Here is a 22,774-nt window from a genome sequence, read left to right as displayed (position 1 = left end):
ACTGCAGAAACTCAGGAAAGATTCAACATAAGAAATAATATATTAATTTAAATAAACTTTCCAAATTCACATCTTAAATTCCTTTCTTTTTAAATTCTTGGAACCATGAATCTACGCTTACCTAGAAGTGCAACCTTTTTAAAGCACCCTGTTTAATGATAGTATGAAACAAATTATAAAATCCAAATCCAATCTTTTTCTAAAACATCTTCACTAAACTGTATTAATTCGATTTTATTAGCTTTCTCGTGATCGAAGCATTCATTACTTTAAAGCAGAGTTTCTTAAACGGTGGATCGCGACCCCCAAGGGGGTCACGGGACCTTCAGCAGGGGGTTGCCAAAAATTTTAGCAGTTTTGATATTTCTTTATCTTATTATAATAATTTTACAATTATCAAATATTTTTACACGATGTAGCTGAAAATAGATGAAGATAAGACAATACAGACAAAGAAAAAAACGAAAACGTTTCGACGCATTCTTTTTATAGCATAAACGTTCATTTTACTTGCTTTTTTGCATGTGACGCTGTCATTTCGTGTGTTACTTATTTAAAATTTTCACATTATTCTATGTCTTAAAATTAAATTTATGACCTAAAATTGCAACAGTATATTATGGTACAAGTGAAAAAATTGACAGTTTCAATCACTCAGGCGCCAGATTTTCGCAATACTTATTTGGCCCAACAAAATTTTTGTAAATATTATGGGGTCCTGGGGGTTGCGAAAAAAATCTCAGTGATAAATAAGGGTCGTGACTGAAAAACGTTTAAGAATCCCAGCTTTAAAGAATGGAAGTAAATCATTTTCATTTAATGAATCCTTTTGGCAGTTATGTTCATAAATTGACGGCAAAGTCTGTGTAGCATGATGTATAATTACGATAGTGCACTTTAAGCTATGGAGATTATAGACCTAAAAATGTGTATCATATTTTTTAAATAAAAATACTTTGAATGTAGTATATATTGTCCAGAAAAATATTATTTTTCTTATAATATCAATTTAGGAAAATTTTGTTTTAAACAGGATTTTTTTCCTAGAATTAAATTAAATGCAGAGTTTAAAAAAATATTCAAACATTTTAAACCAATAGAAATCGAAAAAAAAGAGCATTTTATTTTTTGCTGAATCGTCATCAATGCAACTTTCGTAGAATCCAAGAAGAATTGTAAAAAGACAATAAAACATATTCTATTAATTTTTTAAACTCAGGAATGGCCAAGTCGTAAAGGTTGCTGAACAGTTGCAGTTCAAACCAGTTTCGAATTCAGACAAATAGGCTTAAACATTTTCGGGTTAGGTCAAGTTATCGGAATTAGGCAAAGTGCACGAGAGCTATTTGTTTAAGGGAAGGAACGACTTCGTGGAGGAATTTCCAAAGGAAAGTGATTGGTGCTCAGTTTCCACATGAAAACAACTACTAAAAACATTCATGCAGCGAAACCATTAGGACTCGGTTTGAGCTCGGATCAAACTACCAATATTCAGCGGTCTTAACCGCTCCGCTACTGGTGAGCGAACATTTTTTTTGGGGGGGGCGGGAATGTGAATACAAGCAAATTTTGTTTTGAAAGTTTTTCCACAATAGCCGTGATCCACCAGCCTCCGAGGGGTGAAGTCGCTGAACACTGGTAGTTAAGTCCGGGCTCGAATGTCGGCGAATAGGTTGGCTGCATGGCGTTTTTGCGGTTTTCCGCGTGTGTAAGGCGTAAATGAGCTAGTTCTCCTTAAAAAGACCTAAACGATGGTAGGTATCTCTTCCTTTAGGCAGATAGCTCTCGTGTGCTTTGCCGTTTTCAAATAAACGCCAATCTTTTTTAACGCATTACATTTACTGACGCCATTGTCAGCATTGTAAAATAATTCGATTACTAAATGTCTTTAATAATCTCCTTCAATCGAGGTGAAAATATACCAAAATAGTCACAAAATTTGAAGTAAGAAACTATATATAAGTTTTCGTTTCAAAGCTGAACTATAGTTAATCCTCAAAATTCCTAAAAGTTTTCTCAGAAATACGATCTCCAAACATATTTAAACGTAAATTCTCAAAATCCTTCCCGTAAAAATCTTTTTCCAGTTATGATCCCCTTTTGAACTTCACTTTGAATGGAATTTCTAGCTTCTTGATTGGCTTTCACAAGATACGCAACGTAATCTTCAAGCAGCACGTCGGCATTTCAGACAGTGGCAAAAAGGAGTTACTTTTCAAGCTAAAGGATAAAGAAACGTATTGCGTAATACTGTCAAAACGTCTCTCAGAAAAAAAGCACTTTTTTCTGCAGCAGTTGTAAACTATCTTTCCTAATTTTATCTCCTAGTCATTTTGACTATTAGTTACTTAACCATTTTAATCAACTAACCGTAACATCCGTATGCCTTCGTAGAAAACTTTTCCTTTAACATTTTGTTCAATCTACAGTGATAAAAAAGTATATTCTACACATGACTGTGAGAGGTCGCTCACAACAGCATCAAGATGGTAACTGAAACGACCCCTACTGCCCCCTGGCTTCAAGATCGAAAAGAGCAGGAATTTGTCAGAAAACTACATTTCTCTTCAGAATTATCCCCCTTCAGCATCGACTCTTCCATTACAAGCCAAAACTCACAGAAGGTTTTTTTTTTTTTTTTTTTTTTTTTTTTTTTTGGCTTGAAAATAGTTATTTCAGTTTTTTTTTTTTTTTTTTTTTTTTTGTGTGTGTGTGTGTGTGTGTTCTTTTATATATTTTTCATATTTCTATACTTGATATCCTAGTAAACACTTGAGCAGGATGTCTCATTTATAGAAATGTTAATTATAAGTAACACATACACACTCTCTTATGTACGAGTATATAAGAAATTATTAACATTTAATATTTTTTTCTTATAAAATGAGCCGAAGTAGAAAAGTAGAGAGCTAAAGACACGTCGGGGTAGTTTCATGTCATTTTTAGATAAAAATAAATTTTTAACTTTTTTGGAGATTTACTTAGTAGCGGTATGAATCTCAATATGACAGGAAGAACGAAAAGCACTCATTAATCAGCCAGGCATAACGTTTTAAATACTTACCCCTTGAAAAGCTCTATTTGAAGCATTAAGCAAAGGGTTATTAATTGTTTTTATTTGTTTATCCTAATGTATATTTTTGACACTTTAATTACTTTTCCCATTTCCCTTTTAAGTATCAAAAGTATTTTCCAACTTTAATAACATAAATAATAATATCAAATAATAACACATTTTTACTTTCGATTGCCTTGCAGAGGTTTTGATTCCCTATACGTTTTTTCGCAGAGCAGGACAATCTCTTTTTTTAAATTTAAATATTAATACTTTTAATATATATATATATATATATATTATGTACACACCGTGTCCGCGAAAGTCCTTACTCAATCTTTACTTTCGTAACCTTTGGTAGTAAACATATGTTTCCTGTTACATAACGGGCCCACCACCGACCGAGCGGTAAAGTCGCTGAACACTGGTAGTTCGGTCCGAGGTTCGAATCCCGCGAACGGGCTAACTGCATGGGCGTTTTCGTGGTTTTCCCCATGTGCAACGTGTATACGAGCCAGTTTCCCTTAGAAAGTCCTCCACGAAGGCATCCCTCCCCTTAGGCAGATAGCCCTCGAGGCTTTGCCATAATCACACACACACACACCTGTTACATAACTGTTTTAAATGATAGAAAAATTCTTGTTTTGGCATTTTAAAATTACAACAAGTCAATTTTTTAAAAATGACGAAATATTTTTACACGTTTATGTTCAGGAAAATTTTGTTCGCATCATAAAAAGAAATCAAACAGAAAAGCTTTGATTCCCGTACGGCAAAATTGACCGAGATATTTGGTATTAAAATCAGGAAGCATATTTCGGGGCCAGTTACAATTTGAGGATCAAATTGTTTGCATGTGTCAGTAACTGAAAATAAAATATGAGCTTAGAAAAGATTTCGGGCATTAAGAGATTAAGTGACGAGCATTTCTATGCACAGTATCCCGAAAATAATTTATCAATATAATTTTATTCAAAATCGATGTCTTACTTATATAAAATTCGTGCTCCAGAAAACACGAGCAAGCTTTAGTGCTGGCGCGTAGAAAACTCGTAATATTATTTGCATTAATCGAAAATTAAAAATATGCGTAGTTTATTAAATTTTTTGTAAGACTTATTTTTGAAAACTTATAAATTACTTAAACTCAAAACGCTATAACATAGTTAAGTACTTATATAGTGACTTATATAGTGAATCGATATATTTATATATAGACGGTTTAGATCACTTGGTTATATAGTGATCTAAACCGTCTATATATAAGTACACCGATTCGCTTTCGCCGCAAAGTATATATACTAGCTTGCATAAGCCACTAAATGCTAGAATAATAAAAACTTACTATACGGTCAAAAACAAAATAGTATTAATGTTATTTAAAGTATCTGCTATATATGCTCTGTGGCTCCCCAAAAATCGAGTCTTTGATAGAAATATAAGCAATAAAATACTGTGTACGGTATTTCTCACGCCTTCTTAGCATGCCTTCGTGGTGTAATGGTCAGCATACTCGGCGCGTATTCGAGAGGTTCGTGGTTCGAGTCTCGGTGAAGGCATTGCGCTTGATTCAAGTCTTCTGCTTTCAAAAAAATTCTAATGTCTCTTTCAGTGGCGCCTGAACTAAAAATGGTGGTGGATGATGATTTTCCACCACCAGGATTTAGCGATTAGGTCTCCTAACCCTCAGTCGCTCTTTAAAAGGGGGAGTATGTAAGGTATTTCTCCCGTCTTTCTTAGCATGCCTTTGTGGTGTAATGGTCAGCACACTCAGCGCATATTCGAGAGGTTCGTGGTTCGAGTCCCGGCGAGGGCATTGCTCTTTATTCATGTCTCCTGCTTTAAAAAATACCTAATGTCTTTACAACTTATAAATTTAACTGATGCGAGCCACTCACAGGAGTAAGGAAGAAATTAATCCAGGGCTGTGGTATTCTATATACAGGGTAAAACAACAGCAAAAGAGCAAGTCAGCACCTCGTAACGGCACTAGTGCTTGAAATCCTTAGCCTCCTGGCCATAAACTATACTGTTCGTAAAAGTCTCAAGCACAGCATAGCAGATATACTCCACCTGGTCAACCACTTCTTTGACAATCCGTAATAAACCTCACAGGAACATCAACTGCGATTTTTCGTTCTTGTTTATTTTCTCCAACGATGTTTTGTACTACAATATTTTTGCCATGCGTTATTTTCTCTGCGATGTTTTTCGTCCGCAGTGTTTTCAGGAGATGTCAGGTGACAGGTGAGAGCGGATCCGGACACCCGAGACGGCGTACTAGGACTCTTCGGGTGTCGTCCAGAATCCGCAACTGTACAACGCGATAATTCTTTGGCGCCCCAGAAGCCCGGCGTCAAGAGCTTAATAGAAACTTTTGTTGGTGCTGTATATTGAAACTTGGGCATTTCAAACTGATAGTTAAACATTTAACAATAATTGTAATTTACGATACAATAATTGTATACTGATGCACACTCTGCAGCAGCTGCACAAATATTATACATTAAGAATTAAACATTAACGTGGTGCATTTTATGTGCACCTAGTTTAAACACTGGGAATAAACTGTCACAATAATATTTGTTTTGCACATGCGTACGTTGTTGCACGTACTTAAACATTCCGCACTAATAATTAAACATTTTACTCTTGGTTACAAGCCAGTTCTGCAATGATACATACATATATATATAAATAAATAAACACACATAAGTTATGGTGCATTTTAACATATATAGTCGCTTTGGATAGGTTAGTTACTTTAGAGTGTTCATGTACTGGACTCCATCATACACACACTAAATAGCACACTAACATGCCGCGCAAGAGCACTAGTACCATACACCGAAGCACTTCAGCAGATGTCAGGTGACAGCTGACAGCAGGGCCGGACACCCGAACGGCTTTCAAAGACTAATCGGGTATAGTCCGGGACCCGTTCCATCTAGAGCATAATATGTTTACAACATAAAATACCTAGCGTTGCATTACCTACACGACAGGTGGACATTGCATGGCGACATAACATAGCTCAGCATAGACATGATATGGCGTTTCGACGTGACATAGTATAGAATATAGTCATTGCATAGCGACATAACGTATTTTTAACGTTAAATACACAACGTAATGTAACTTAAATGACAGGTGGACATAGTATAGCGACATAACGTAGTTAAGCATAGATAAGACGTAGTGACATTACATATTTATAATATACAATTCGCAGTGTGGCATGACCTATGCGACAGGTGGACATTGCATGGTGACATATCATAGCGTAGCGTAAACATAATATGACACAGCATTGCAACATGATATGACATAGTATAGCATAAGAATTATATATTTACAGCATTAAATACAACACATAACTTAACTACATGAAAGGTGGATATAGCGTAACGTCAACAGATGTCAGTAATTCAGTATCCGCGGTTTACAGATGCGGCACAAAAAAGAACAACAAAGGAGTGTAATTCAGTATCTCCGGTTTACAAATGCGGCTCAACAAAGGGCAACATCAAAGAAAACGTTCTAAGTTACGGATATTGAATTACAAAAGTAACTCGATATCTGTGGTGTACAGATGCGACACAGAAAAGAACAGCAGAAAGGAAAACATTCTAAATTTCGGCATTCTTGTCAAGTAGCAACGGTGTGCAACATCGCGAAATACATTACTCAAACAGTATTAGCATTCATTTGCCAAGCAAGCATGTGTCTTATTGATAAACTCTGCAACTGAAAGTACACAGCGCATGGCATATACTGTTAAACAAGCTGGCATTAATAACTACTAAATTAATCATGTTATACAAAGGCTGTTCGCACATTTTTTAGACGGCTTTCAATGTACGAGTAATTACAGAAATGTTTTATCTAAAATTTTTATGTTGTAAACGTTCTGTTTGATAATCCTTATTCTTCACTACCTTTATGAACCTTAATTTCCAACAAAATAAAGCCTTTTGCCGTATCGGAGGAGGTATTTAACCTTATTGCTCTTGAACAGCATTTCTAAAGTCTATGGAAGTTGTAGATCACGTTTGGGCAACCCGCTTTTTAAAAGCCCCAAAGCGCAAAAATACATTGCTGATAGATCGAGAGATTTAGTACATATATGAGTGAAGGGTATGGGCTTACCCGTTTCGTGTTCCCTTTTTTTCAGGAAATTAACAGTAGATTTTGATGTGCGGCTGCTTCCTTTGTCTTGATGCAGTTTTATTGAATGATGGCACCGTGTGTAAAGAGGTGCTTCATGTTTGAAAACTGGGTATGAAATATGTTTTTGATATTATGTGGAGTTGATCTTAACATTTTTCGCCACTTATTTATTTTTAATTTGCCATTATATAAAAAACCAGCAACAATCATAAATCCCTTAAAAAAATCTTTTCTTAGATTCCTTTCTAAAGACATTAGGTATTTTTTGAAAGCAGGCAAGATGAAAAATTAGCAAACGCCTTCGCCGGGAATCGAATCACAAACCTCTGCAATACCGACCCAGCGTGCTGAACCACTACACGACGAAGGCACGCTAGGAAAACGGGAGAAATACCTTATACCTTGAAGCATGTTTTAAGATTTTTTTCTCCTCTTTAATGATAATAAATGGAACTGTTTTTATTGCAATCATTTAAGTCATCCAAGAGTCTTCTATCGTGACAACATTTTTCGATTTCTGTCCGGATAACTGTTTCTCCTAAAGAATTCTGCAGCGTGTTCTACTTTCAACGATATGTCGTGGAGAAAGACGATGCACATAATGTTTTTTTCGCCTTTTAAGATTCAAATCAGCATTAATCACTTTGTTTACAGTTGACGCTGAGCATTTTAATGATTTTTAACTGTCTTGGCGGATTTTCTTTCAACGTTCAAAATCTTACTTGCACAATATTCGAAAAATTCCGCTTTTACCTTGGATACGTATTTGGAACAATTTTTCCAATTGAAGCTAAATTTTGACCTTTTTACTTCCTTGTACGAAGTAAAAAGGAAGTATTGTAATCGCGAAAAGTTTCAGGCAGCATATTTCAACAAAAATATCCATTTTGACAGCTATCGAATGCAATTTAAAGATGTTTTTGCGTGATATCTGTACGTAAGGACAGAATAAAATAATTCCTTCAAAAAAATTATAAAACTGCTTTAAAATTAATTCTGAAGAGACTTTTTCGTGGCGTCTGTACGAACGTATGTACGTACGTGCGTGCGTACGTACGTATCTCGCATAACTCAAAAACAAGTAGCCTCAAAACGTTGAAATTTTGTATATAGGACTGCTATAACATGTAGATGTGCACCTCGTATTTTGGTTGCAATCGGCCGCACCAAACGTATATAAATATATTTATATATATATATCCACTCTGTTACCCAGCTCAGGGATCTCAGTTTCTTTACACTTATATGTTTGTAAATTGTACATTTTTTGCTTTAAAAATGATTGAATTATGTTGTGTTTATCTTCCGGTTAAGGATTTTATGCCTTTAGTAAATCTGTGTGCAATAATTTTAGAATTATCAGCAATTTTAAAGTTGTTTAATTGCCGCTAAGCCTGTTTTTAATGGTGGCCATTGATGTTTACATTTGAAACAGGAGACTAGTGGATTTGTTGCCAATCTAGAGAAACTTAGGTTCGCAACAACAAAGATAACGCATTCATTTATTGTTGCCAATTAAATCATGCTTAATTCTTTCTAAAATTTTTTCGAGGAAATAAGTGTTTAAGATTTACTTCGTAATTTTTAATATAGATATTTTGAGTTTTTAGGTATTTTTGCCTTCTCGCGAAGTGAGAACTGAATTAATTAAATGAGAAATACTCAATCATCTGTGAAAAACTGTTTCGTTTTTGTTTTGTTTGCTTAATTTCTTTTATACATCGTTCTAGCTTTATTATAGTATTTGAATAGAACATGTGGCAACGATTAGATAATTCTATTCTTTAAATGATATAAATTTTGTGCATTATGAGTTATAATATGAACGAAATATATACGTTAACTGTTATATAATTATTAATACTGTTAAGTGAATCTAGCGCCCGAGCGTCGCTATGGTAAACAAATACTAGAGTGAATTTTAAGGAATGCATTTATTCTATTGTGTATTGTGGTTTATGCGCTGTCGGCGAAGTAGATTTAATTGAATGCAATAAGTTTAAATGAAATGCAAGAAAAAATGCGTATAATTTAATATTTCAATACCAGGAAGTCATGTGGTGTACACATCAGATTTTTTTCCTTTGTTGTTGACAATATTACATATAGTAGCTTTAGATGTCCAAACTCTATGGATTTCGAGATGTTTTTAATAACTAGATACGAATAATTTTCTTCGGAAAGAACATAAACGCAGCTTTAGATTCTTTGATCTATTGTTATTAAAATTGCCATTAGCTAAAAATATATTGCTTCTTTAAAAGCGATATTTTGTATGAAAACAAAATTGTCAAGTAGCAAACAATAAGTTATACTTTTAAAAATATAGTTGCAGTTAACACATTTCAGGCAGAAGATTTTTTTACAGCAAAACAAAATCGTGTAAAAAAATGTGCGAACAGCCACCTCTATAATAAAGTAAGTAATTTCTATATGAAACAAAAGGCCGTTTCGCTAAAAATATGGAATTAATTTTGAATTTGAAATACTGAAAAAAATTCCATCAATTAAGATTACTAATTAAAGTCTTTTAAAAGCCAAAACAATATTTCTTTATGTCTGTTAGTAACTGGGTAAATTTCTAAAAACTTCGCAGGTAACTTCCACAAACGTGTTTTGTATGTGTCTGTTATTGTGTAAGCAAATCCTAAGTTATCACGATTTACGTTCACGAAAACAATTATATTTTTGCTTGACCCGTAATTATAGTCCCCTTCTGTTTTGATATTTTCTTCAGTTTCGTGCAGTTTCTAATGTCCTCGACTTTTGTATAGTCATTACTGTTTTACTCAAAGGTAGCATTCTAAAAGTTGCTTTATGGTAGCCTATTTGTAGCATTTACGTCAACTACAATAGAAATAAGAATAACGGCAGCTACTAAAACAATACTGCAAAAGTATAGTATAAAAGAATGTATAACATTTCAAAAATCAAGTAGGTTGACAGAAATGCATCGATTTAACGTGAAATAATATTAAATAATATTCTGCAGATTAAAAATGAAACAGTAATTATACATAATTTTCAACTAAGTACTGTTGACAAAAATGCGGTACAAGTAAGAAAACACAGCGGTACTTCATTCAATATACAGTAATCTTTCAGTTTAATTTATATTGTAGAGTCATTAGGTATTTTTTTTAAAGCAGATAAGATGAAAAATAGCAAACGCCTTCGCCAGGAATCGAACCACAGACCTCTGGAATACCGGCCTAGTGTGCAGAACCACTACACCACGAAGGACGCTAGGGAAGTGGGAGAAATACCTTATAATATCACATACAGATATTAATTTACTCAATATCTCATATAAATGGCATTCTGCAAAATGTAAATTAAAACAAGAATTTTTAACCCAAAGGGCTATTAATTTCGTTTTCGCATTTTGTGTTGGTTCACTATAAAAGGCGTTTCACTTTCCAAGTTGTTGCCACCAAATATTAGAGCCCTGTATTATATTTAAAGAAATTAGAAATTAAACAATGATAAATCTGCGTAAATGTATGTATGTTTCTCGCAATGTGGAAAAACGACGGTACCTAGAGACATCAAATTTTAAATGAAGTAGTCCTCCATTCGAAAATATAGGCAATTGGATTTTGTTTTATTATCGATTTCCTGTTTTGTAAAACTTTAACGAATTTTTGATTAACAAATGTAATGATTTCAAAGCGAGCAATGGCAACACTGTAACGAAAAAAAAAATTTTATCTCCAGCGCGCGGAACTGTGTATCGGAAATTCTAAAGATATGCTCCTTTTAAAATTATTTTGCGACATTGCTGTTGAACTGAATTTTATGGTTTAAGTGTGAAGAAGATGATATTTAATAAATGAAGATAACACACAAAACGTTAAAAGAACGCCCAAAATTAGTTTAAAATTAATTTAAAATTTAACATTTTATAAAATCTGAAAGCTTTCAGATTTTTTTTCTCTTTTTTTTTTCTTATTATTTATTTACTTACTTCTAAATACAGTCAAAAGTCTTTAATCCGGACTCGTCGGGACTTCGGCGATTCCGGATTATCGATTTTTCCGGATTATAGATCATCAGTTTAAATCTGGTAAGATGGCATGCAGAAATTATAAAATTAAAAATATGAAACCGTAATTTATAAAATAATGAGCAATTATGATCTAAAGGGTATCAAAATTTACACAAAAAAAGCTTAATATTTATTTGTTTACTTTATTAAACATTTCTTTCAACGCGCGCACGCGTAAAGCATACATTACGTATAATCGAAATCATATCAAAGACGGAGTACATCGAAATTAAATACTACATTTAGTAAGGAATTATAAGCCGAATAAAATAAAAACATCTGCCCTGAAGATAAGGATAGTGTTGACAAATCAACTTCTAGTTCATTGCGCGCCGCGACGTCTGCCCCCCCCCCGCGCAGAGCAGCGTGAAATTGATAAACAGATTTCGGAACGGTTAGATAAACAAAGCATATGCCTTTATCCATTTTTTATAGCAATTCGTTTTTTGTTTGATGGACATCGAAACATACTTTCGTTTTCTAGATCCTTTGGAAGCTCCAGCATCGGAAATTCTATTTGACATAATCGAAAGTTCAAGCTTACTTTTAGAAAATTGCTCTTACAGTCTGCAAAAAATAATAAGCCGGATCCAATTCGAAGATTAAAGAACAACGCAATCATCAACATTAACTGAAATAGATAATTAGATAATTTTAGCTTATACCGTCCGTTATATATTAAACGCGCACGCGAAAACGTATTCTGCACTTGCGCAGACGCATATGCGCAGTCGTAAATGTCTTGCGCGCGCGAATAAAACGCCTATGCGCATGCGTCAATGCGGCGCATGCGCAGAAAGATTTTAGCTTTGAGGTCCGGATTATGGGTGTCCGAATTAACGACTTTTGACTGTATTTTAATCATGAAAGATGTAGTTGCATACACTTTTTGGGCATGAGTAAAATTGAAATTAAAAAATAAAAGCAATTCTTTAATGAAATTGTTCATAAAAAATGAATAATTTATTTCAGCTTTCGTATATGTTAGGTAATTCTATTATATGACGTAAATAAAGTGAATCACAGTTTTAATATTCTAGCAGCAATGAAATGCAATAAAAATTTTGCAGCGATTACTCTCCCAAGAAGACTACTTCTAAGTCATGTGTAATTCTTAGAACACTATTAAATAAGAATATTCAGCATCACTGATTATCCATGCATTTCCACAGAAGACCAAAATGACCTAGAAAACTGGGTGTAAGGAAAAGCATCTGAGGAAGATTTCCCTGTATTTGATGTTACAGTGCCTTTAGGTGATCCGGTATAGTGGTTAGTGATGTTGCCTTACCGATGTGCCTGGATTTGAACCCCGGATAAGGCATGGTTGCTTGTAAGCGTATAGTTCCTATGCGGCAAGAGGGCACTCAAAATACACGGTCACCCGAAAGTCCTCTTAAGAGATTGATGATAAGGAACGAAGGGTGGGAGACCTTCGCACTGAACACTAGTGTGTTCTTAAAACTGGAGAGGAGCTGCATAGTGCACTAAAACTATACCTATACGATCAACGGTGAAATTTGTTGTCCCGCCAGATTCGCTGTTTGGTGACATAACATGAGCAGCATATAAATTTCATTTAAAACCTAAACAGTAACCCAAACCATGTTACACCTACGACAATCATATTACGCTTAACTCCCATGTTCTATCTACTTCCGTATTTAATAGCTCTCGGGTTTATTTTCCATACTTTGAATGATATAGAAATTCGATAATGAAGACAAATTTGAGATTATAGACGAAGGTGGAATTTTCTTTATTATATCATTTTATTCTGCATGATGCCTAATTTTATTCTGAGAACAAATTACTTCTCAGAAATAATTATATTTGTTAAACTGTAATCCCTTGCTGTCACAGAGAGCGAATCAGTGGCCAGTCTTATTGATCCACCTACAGTGACGTTCTAAGACTACCACATCTATACAAAAACCTTCCGTATTTTCCCTTTTATAAGAACTTCTATATTTAAGACGTACTACCTTAGTTTTGAAGCCCTAAAATTGAAAAAAAGAAAGAATTTTGCTTGAAGGACTGGCTTTTATTAACCTGCTAAATCTTTATGTATATAAGCGGCTAAAGTGTGTGTCGCCAATAGTTTATTGTTGCCAATCGGAAAAATGAGAGCGGAAATTAACGTTTCCGAAGTTTTTAATTAATATCTCGGCCGATTAAAGTCGTACGAAGATGAAAACGGTATCGATGGATTCGGAGAATTTTTTGGAATCCGAGGATACGCGTCTCGAATTTCAACTCAGCGCCGTTCCATAGATATTCGAGAAAAAGGAATTTGGCACGTAGCCAAATCCCTCTATTAGGGAAAACCCAAGAAAGAAAGTGGAAAATGTAAGGGAAACGTAGGGGAAAATTAGTTCTTAATTAATATTATTATATTTATTATATATATGCGGTTTAAGTGCTTCTCGCCGATAGTTTATTGGTTGCTTGCGTAACTGTAAATTGTTTTATGCCCCGTGCAGTGCAGCGCGTGACGAATATTATGAGAAAGCTAAGCCGAAAAAAGTAAAAATACAAGAGAACGTGCATTTGACATTTAATAAATAAATTTAACATCTATATATAATAGAATTCGAAAATATGCACCGGCAAAAACCGGCAACGATGAAAAAACAAATAAAATGAAATAAATAAATATCTTTATTATATGCGACTTAAGTGTATATTTGTCGCTGATAATTTATTCGTTGCTTGCGTAACTGTACTAGCCAATGGGGTGAAGTTGCCGTTTCAATTGCGACGTAGACAATTTCCTGTAAAATTTGCCTTTGTTATGACCATCCATAAGTCTCAGGGCCGAACGCTTAAGCGTGTTGGCGTTTTTTTACCTGAGCCTGCATTTGGACACGGTCAACTTTGGCATGTGAATTAACATTTTACTATTTAAATTACCTTTATTTATTGAGATAGCGGTGGCTCTTAAGAAATGTACCGCCAGTGGGTTCCTTCATTGCATTCTACTTTAAGCAATTAAGCAAGTAGAAGAGGGAAACCCCGTGGGGCAGTAAGCAGTGAGGCGTCCTCGCCCCTGCCCTGGGTAATTCAGTTTGAATTAGCAGATACGTTTGCACAAATCATTTTAATTACAATATATAATATCTAGAACAGCGGTCATTTCGTATGACCGCCAGGCTTTCTAGTTACAGTTTAACACAAAAAAAAAAGTTATTACGTATAAAAACTGAAATCAATGTTCATTCAATATTACAAATTGTTCTCATCCATTTGCTGGAGCTAATCTATGAATCCCCCTAAAGTACTCGATAAGCTAAGGTGCAGTTTTCCCAAGTGCATTGTATCAGTTCTTTAATATTGATAGTCTTGTTCTAACGGGATTCTTTTATGGTTTCTTATTTTTAGGTTAAACTCGTAGTATATACTCAAGGAGGAAAGCTCTTTTTTCAGGAACTAGAAACGATACCATTTGAAACATTTACATCTCTTTTTGTTCATTAAAGAACGATAGGGGGGGAAGAAATTATTGTTAATCTCAAATGGAATTTCAGACGTTTCGGTTTTTTAGAGAAACAGATGAGTGAAGGCCTTGGCACTCTAACGGTTATCATGCATGCTGAATTGACTAAATATTCAGGCGGAGACGACCAATATCATATGCGATGCATATTAAGTGGGTACTCAAAATCATCTCAACTCGCCTCAGTGCTAGCGGCAGAATGTTACTTTGCAATTATTACAATAACTTGCTATATATTAGAGTTATATTGTTGTTGTCCCTTTTTCTCTACCAACAACCTTTCTAGAGAACTTTCGGCTCGTCGCATATTTAGAGTGCTTCCATGCCACACAGACACTATACATTTACAAACATCTATGCCTTCTCCGGGATTCGAACTCGTACCCTTCGGCATGGCAGTCCGCAACATTAACCACTACACCGGTTGGGCGGCATATTGTAATTATTATTATTATTTCATTTCTTTCAGTTCCACTCAATCGTAATATAGCTATGTGAAGCCTATAAGTGTTTATGTGAATATATATTAATGAATTTTTAACTTTTCGTAAAAGATTGGTGTTTATTTTATGGTGATAAATGATAAAATAAATGAGTGTTTGAGCATATTTATTCACTCATAACATGCTTAACTTTTTTTAAATATTTTTTGGAGAACATTAGTTTCTTGTTAGCTTTCCAATTTGCCCTGAATCTCCAAAAGAAGTTTATTTTTTTTTATTTAACATAATTAAGATTATACTCCTTCTTTATTGATAGGACATCCCGTGTGAGAATAGCTGACTCTTTTTTTCTAATCCTGAATCTATGCTAACTGGAATCCCCTAGGCCTCCATTCAGGAACCTCTGACATCTGAATTATGTGCATGTCGTTCCATTTTTCTAGGGCGGTAGTAACTGCATAGCCTCCTACCAGAGGCGTAGCTAGGGTTTTCAGCGCCCGGGGACAACTGGAAATTTTGCGCCCCTTTCTGTTTGCCACAAATGGAAAACACTTTACTCTAAGATTTCGCACCATCAGTTTGACGCCCCCTGGATGCTGCGCCCGGGGGCAAATGTCCCCCTTGCCCCACCCTAGCTACGCCACTGCCTCCTACTACGCCGATAATACGGTGATCATTACTCGATGAAGAAAGGATTGGGCTTTAATGAAAATGCAAGATAAAATTAAGACCCTGGAGACATTGTGCATGCCATGGCCCATGGAGACATAGTGTAAACTTTAGGAGATGCTGAGAAGTTCAAACTCCTCATCATCACGTGGCACCGTACGATGCATAAATTCTCCAGTCAGAATGTCCCACTGTTTCAACAGTTCATTATCTTAGAGTCAGAATGTATTCCACTGTCCTTTGGAATAAGCTCATCTCTTCTGTCTTTAGTAAATCTGTCGGTTTGTCATTGAGCTTCTTCCTTTCTTTGGACGCCATTCTGGACATCCGAAGGAAAAGAAGGTTACATTTGTGTGTGATTCGACTTATATTTACTCTGTCCCGGAAGCATATTTCACAAATGCACATCAGCGTAGCCACTGAGGGAGGGGTTTCGGAAATGGACCAATGAGCTGCTATTGCTCTTATGACGCTAAATCTTCATGCATGTGAGCTTATGTTGTTTACGTTTTAAATTGCATTTCTTTCGTAGTTATAAATTTATAACTACAATGGCGTAATAGTAGAAAATCTCGTAGTGCTTTCGTTTTCTATCACTGACATTTCACTTTCGCGATTTTTATGACGCATTAATATTAGTATTGATGTTCACTGCATATTATGTGGATTAAGAGAATTCAAGTATATTATTTTTTTAAATTGAGCTGAGAATGACTGAAAGTGTTACAATGAATCTAGTGTTTTCTTATTTCAGTGTTTGCATTCTTTTGATTTTTAAAGTGTAAGATTCAGAATACATATGATCTGATTATATTCATTGTTAACATTAAAAATTATATGTGAATAAATTGAATATACTCGTTGTGAATACGATAAATTCACTCTGTTTGATGGGTATTTCTTGTGTGGACAGTACATTTAAGAGTGAGCATTTATTAAATGTGAAATTTAACGCACTAAATGTATACGAATGCAAATTAGTAATGTTCACTTTGAATAAAATTCTGCATTGGTTATTATTATAGAACATCTTTTTCATATAGACTGCAATAAAAAGGGTTGATTTCTATTTACATATATAATTGGTGTAAATATTTTTCTCATACGCATAGTTTTATGTAAAGATTGCATCTGGGCTCAGATGTTTATCACATATTTCTTTCTTCATCTTATTTACTACTTATTAAGTAATATTTCACATCGATATTTTTGCGAAGTATCCAACATGTGTTTATATTTATTTCAACCAGGTAGTGAAATCTTCATATATTTGATCTAACTTCGCAATGAAAAGTTTCAGAAGCAATCGACGATGCTTTAATTATTTTGTACAGAAAACTGCGTAGCAGAATACTTTCAACCATCTTGCTTAAATCGTAAAGCACGCGGAGGTCATGTGGCATGACAGAAATATTACTTGATGCTCATTGGTCCATCCTAGAAGCCACTCCCTCGGGGGCTAGACAGATGTGCACTTGTGAAATATGCGTCCCGGAAAGGTGCACTTTTTTTTAAGATATCAGGAGCTTTCCAAATTGCTTCCAGAATTAAATCTTGCGTATCATTTACAACTCTCTATTGTTTATCACAACAATAATATCCATAGGGACAAACTGTGAGTGAATATTTAAACAAAATTAATTCTAATTTCTTCGGCAATGCAGTCCACTCCAGCATTGCCAAATTTTCTAAGCATTTGGTTTACGAAAATTTAGAAATTGATAATATATTGAGACTGTACGAGACTTAGCTCCTCAGAAATCATCTCTGATCTCATCATCGCACAAAGGAATAATGGGATTTTAGCACATTAGACGATTCGAATTATTTTACTGCAAGAATCATTGCCATGGTTATGAATCATGGTTTGGCAGAGAATCGTTAAAATGTCTGTTCTAAAGCAACAGACTGTACTTTAGTCTTTCTGGTTATTGCTAGTATTTAGGCTAAGAAATCGAGCATATTTTAGGATTCTGGTTGACTTTAAATCTACTATTTGCGTTGTACATGTTCAATTTTGTTGTATTCCAAGAGCTGAAGCAAGAAACGATAGCTGAATCTATTCAATTTTAGCCGAAATTAAAAGTTCGCGGTGAATAAATTTTTAATTTAGATTTACGCTTGTAAAGTTCTAATACTGTTGTGGATTTAAAGGCAAGGACAATAAGCTGTGCGTAGCTTTTTATTCTTACATATGATATGATTCCACATATGTTAGAACATGTTAGGAAAAAAGTCGAAAGTCCAAGCTAGGCATTTTTTTTTTTTTTTTTTTTTTAATTTTGATGTACTAGTTATAATTTTTACTAGATATATTCTAATAAATAATTAGAATGTATCCGAATACAATAGGTTTCTTCGTAACAGTTTTGAAACTGTCCTAATTTTATCATACACTCTTTCTGAGCTGCAAGATCTTTTCTTTATTCCATACCTTCTGTTTTACGAAATCACAAAGAGAATACATTTACGCTCCTAGCACGATGTGTCATTCATTTGTATAACATCTTCATCTTGCTTGACTGCCCAACTCTGGAAAAAGAGACAGTAAAAGAATCCCTAAGACACAACATGTTTATTGTTAGGGCTTTTGTGTCAATGAAATCTAGTCATCGCAGACCTAAATAAATGATTGTTTTCCATTGCATTCAGATGTATTTTCACGCCGCAGGACCTCAATAATCCTTTCTATGTCTGTTCTCATTTATGTATGTAATTAATGAACGATCCAGCATTCTAATTCGTGCAGACCAAACAAACCGAACAGTAACGAGCTACTTGGCGACCGCTTTTGGCGATGAAAGTCCGAAGATAACAGTCACTTTGCCGCTCAATGTAGGTAAACCGCCTCGAGCCAAACCGCTTCTTTCTGTTGTTACGTCACGTGGGGAGATGGAACACTTTTTTTTCTTTTTCTTTTAATATTCCTTTTTCCGCCGTTAACCTACTTTGCAGCCCATCATCAAGACTCTGTGCCTGGCCGCGTTTGAAGTTATAATCAGTTTGGTGTGAGGCATATTCGGATGCAGTTGAGAGTTTTGCGGGTGACTTGTGAACAAGAAGAAAATGTTGACATATATAAAAAACGGGTCTCATCTATAAAATAATCATGGATTACGAAATTTGGTGGAAGCGAAGACGATATGGTGGAACTGGGTGTTGATGGATGCCGTGACTATTGGATACACTCTGCAGGAGCATGTAAGTGCAGACATTAGTTTTCCTCCACCCCCCAGTTTTCGTATAATTAATTGCAACTGTCATAGAAAATTGCAAACATGATTATTTACCAAGAAAATCATTTAGAGTAAAATCCGTCGACAATGTATTAAGATTCTAATAATGTTCATTGTAGATAACATCGGCATGAAATGCATTTCATTGCTTAAACTGATAAATGTAATTGGAAGACATGTCGATGTAAAATTTTAAATTAGGCAAAAAAAAAAAAAAAAAAAAAAAAAATCTGAAATGTTTCAGATTTTAAATTACGTCCAAAGGGGCGTTTTTTAACATTTTGTGTGTTACCTTTCTTTATTAAATATCATGTTCCTCGCACTTAAACCATAAGATCCAGTGCAACAGCAATATCGCAAAATAGTTTTAAAACGAGCATATCTTTAGAATTTCCGATACAGAGACTCACGCGCTGGAGATAAAAATGTTTTTTCTGCGCAACGTTGCCATTGCTCGCTTTGAAATCCTTGAGTTTGTTAATCAAAAATTCGTCAAAGTTTTAAAAAATAGGAAATCGATCATAAAACAAATTTCAAATTTCAAATTTGGTCTTCCACATGCTCATATTCGTTGGAGGATTACGTTATTCAAAATTCGATGACTCTATGTACCGTTGTTTTATCACAATACGAGAAATATACATACATTTATGCAGATTTTTCATTATTTAATTTCTTCAAATATAATGCAGGACTCTAACATTTTGTGGCAACAGTTTGAAAAGTGAACCGACATTTATGAGTCCGACGCAAAATGTCAAAACGAAACTAATAGTCCTTCGGGATTCAAATCCCTTTGGACTAAAAAAAAAAGCTTGAACCTAGCGTTGATTTTCCATATAGCTCTGCGAATTTCGAGATCGATCAGATGAAGATCTATCTTTTCTTCAGGAAAAAAAAAGGGGAGGGGGGAAGCCTTTTTTCCTTAAACATTTGTCTTTTCTCCTTAAGAAGAAGGACCTATATCTGATTGCTCTTTAAACCAGTCTTGATATATATATTCGTCTCTGTCGGGAAATACGCGCATTAAAGATGTTATAATCTATATTATTTTAGTGTCTCCACATAAATAGTAAATTGATAATTAATGATTTTAAACAGAGAATGAATTTCTATGGTTTCTTGTATCTATACAAAGTATTAATTTAAATGTAATTTAATCGAATGAGTATAGAAACTAAGAGTTTTCTCAAACTTTGCTATATTTGAAGCTAATAAATTACATAATATAAAGAATATCTTTCCTATGCAATATCAAAACGAATTTTAGTCTTGTACACACAAAAAAATTTAATTCATTTGTGCCTTTAAAAATAAATTTAATTCGTTATTATAAATTAAGAAAAATTACTTCGGCTTATATGGCATATCTGTATTAAACTTCTGCAAATTTATTCCAAATTCCTTTTTTTCCAAGATTCTGTTTACGTTTTATTCTAGTCAAAAGTTTAATTATTTTAAGTTTTGGTATCATGATATTTCTTGTAGAACCCAATAGATTTCTTGCTTACTCTCATTCAAGAAACTATAGTTGTTTTTATGCCTTTCGCCATGTGTAACCAGAAAAATGATTTCTTTCGCCTTGTGAGCTAGTTTTCCTTAGAAGGTCCTCTATGAAGACATATCGAGTGCTTAGCGATTGTTGTTTAGTCAGCATACTTAAAAACTCAAACCGATAATTAGCCTTTAAAATTTTTTTCGAAATACAATTAATTTAAAATTAAAAAATTAAGGTTTGAAATTTTATTCATTAAATACTAAACAAATTTAATAGTCATTATTGGAGAATGCACTCGAACGATACCAGAAAGTAAATGTGTAAGAATGCACAGAAACGATATCAGGAGGTTGAAAAAGCCGCTGAAATGGTTCCGGGCAATTTGGGGGGAAAATGAATCGTAAATATCCTTGACAGTGCGGGTTTTTTGGGAGACGGTAGTGTCTTTTCTATCGGTCAAGGTCATTAAATGTTTATATTTGAGATAAGGCACACGCTTGATGCAGTCAGTGTACGCCGAGGTACATGAAGCATAATGATAATTTACATTAACTATAAATAGATCAATAAAAAATTAACGAATTAAATTGATAATTATCATATGACTAAATTGAAAGAAGTAATCAAGGAAATAAAAGATCACTGTAAGCCATCATAACGAAGGTAAAAGTAAATATTTTGAACAGTATTCTTCTTCATTTTTTCATACTGACTTCTGATATACAGAGTCGTAGCTGGGCTTTTCAGCGTCCGGGGATAACCGAAGATTTTGCGCCCCTTTCTGTGTGCTAAGATATTGGAAATAATTTCATTCTAAAATTTCGTAACATCAATTTGACACCCTCTGGAGTGAGATATCTCAGGGGTCAGATATCTCTCCTTGTCCCACCCTAGCAACGCCACTGATGACATATTCACAAGATTTTAAAATAATGTAAAGTAAAAATAATTGTAACTAAACAGGCAAAAGATATTGAGCAAAAAATATAAAATAATGATACTGAACGTAAACATTAAAAATTATTTTGCTTTTGTTAAAATTATAAAAATAAACATGGTAATACCAGTGAAAAATGGAAAAACTCAATTTTAATAAAAAAAAAATGAAGTGGAAGTATAAATATATATATATAATAAGATAAAAGGTATGTTGAGAAAAATTCTAATTTTAATTTGAAATAAGCTCTTAACTTATAAGGTATTTCTCCCGCCTTCTTAGCATGCCATCGTGGTGTGGTGGTCTGCACGCTGGGCGCGTATTGCAGAGGTCCGTAGTTCGATTTCCGGCCAAGGCTTGCTCATTTTTCATCACTCCTGATCCCCCCCAAAAAAAGCTAGTGTTTCTACAGTGGCGCCCGAACTAAATGGGTGAAAGATGATGATTCTCCACACCCAGGATTTGGCGATTGGGTCCCTTAAAAACCTCAGTCGCCCTTTAAAAGGGGAGTATATAAGGTATTTCTCCCGTCTTCTCAGCATGCCTTCGTGATGTTGTGGTTTGCCCGCTGGGCGCGTATTTCAGAGGTCCGTGGTTCGATTCCCGGCGAATGCGTTGATCATTTTTCATCACTCCTGCTTCCAAAAATTACCTAATGTCTGTACAAACTCTCTATTTTAATTTGAATATTTCCCCTTTCTATCATAAAAATGGTAACCACTTATAATAAGTATACCTAAACTGCGTCATTTCCAAAATAACCCATATCGACACAGATGGTTCTACGAACTGAAAATCGACCAGTGCCATGTCTAAGTCATAATTAGAATCAAAAACTCTTTTGTCTAAATATACAATGTGTTCAAACGGGCACGACGGCTAGAATCCAGTTGCTAGTTTCCCCGCTACAAGCCATCACTAAAAATCAGCCATGAAGGAAAATATCTGTTTCTGTACATCGAAATTATCACTTATGTATTATATCATCACTTATGATTTATATCTTCTGTTAATGTTCCCTTAAGAATCTTCTGAACATATATTTATTCCCGTGTAATTCTTATATAATAATACATTTCCTTCCGAGTCGATTACTGCTGAACGCTAGTAGATTGTTCCGGGTTCAAATCCAGGCAGTCGGGCTGGCTGCATGGGCATTTACATGTATTTTGATGTGCATCACGTGAATACGAGTCGTATTCCTTTAAAAGCGCCTTCCATA

General features: G+C 34.5%; 1 protein-coding gene across 2 annotated transcripts in view; it reads left to right on the top strand.

Annotated features, from left to right (window-relative positions):
* Nucleotides 1–18,793: 18,793 nt before the first annotated feature.
* LOC118185557 (trypsin-1-like) overlaps nucleotides 18,794–22,774 on the top strand; it is a 71,335-nt gene continuing 67,354 nt past the window's right edge. For both annotated transcript variants that reach the window (XR_015042787.1, XM_035355432.2), the window contains exon 1: nucleotides 18,794–19,082. Coding sequence is in view for 1 of the 2 variants with exons in the window: in XM_035355432.2 (XP_035211323.1) it covers nucleotides 19,081–19,082 (2 nt within the window). In the remaining variant the exon portion in view is untranslated. The remainder of the gene's footprint in view (nucleotides 19,083–22,774) is intronic.

Source organism: Stegodyphus dumicola, chromosome 8 (genome assembly GCF_044657685.1).
Source record: "Stegodyphus dumicola isolate Sdum_Otavi_A_Nest chromosome 8, ASM4465768v1".
Classification (NCBI taxonomy): Eukaryota; Metazoa; Arthropoda; class Arachnida; order Araneae; family Eresidae; genus Stegodyphus; species Stegodyphus dumicola.
Note: the sequence above shows the minus strand (reverse complement) of the source record. Positions and strands in the feature narration are given on the sequence as shown.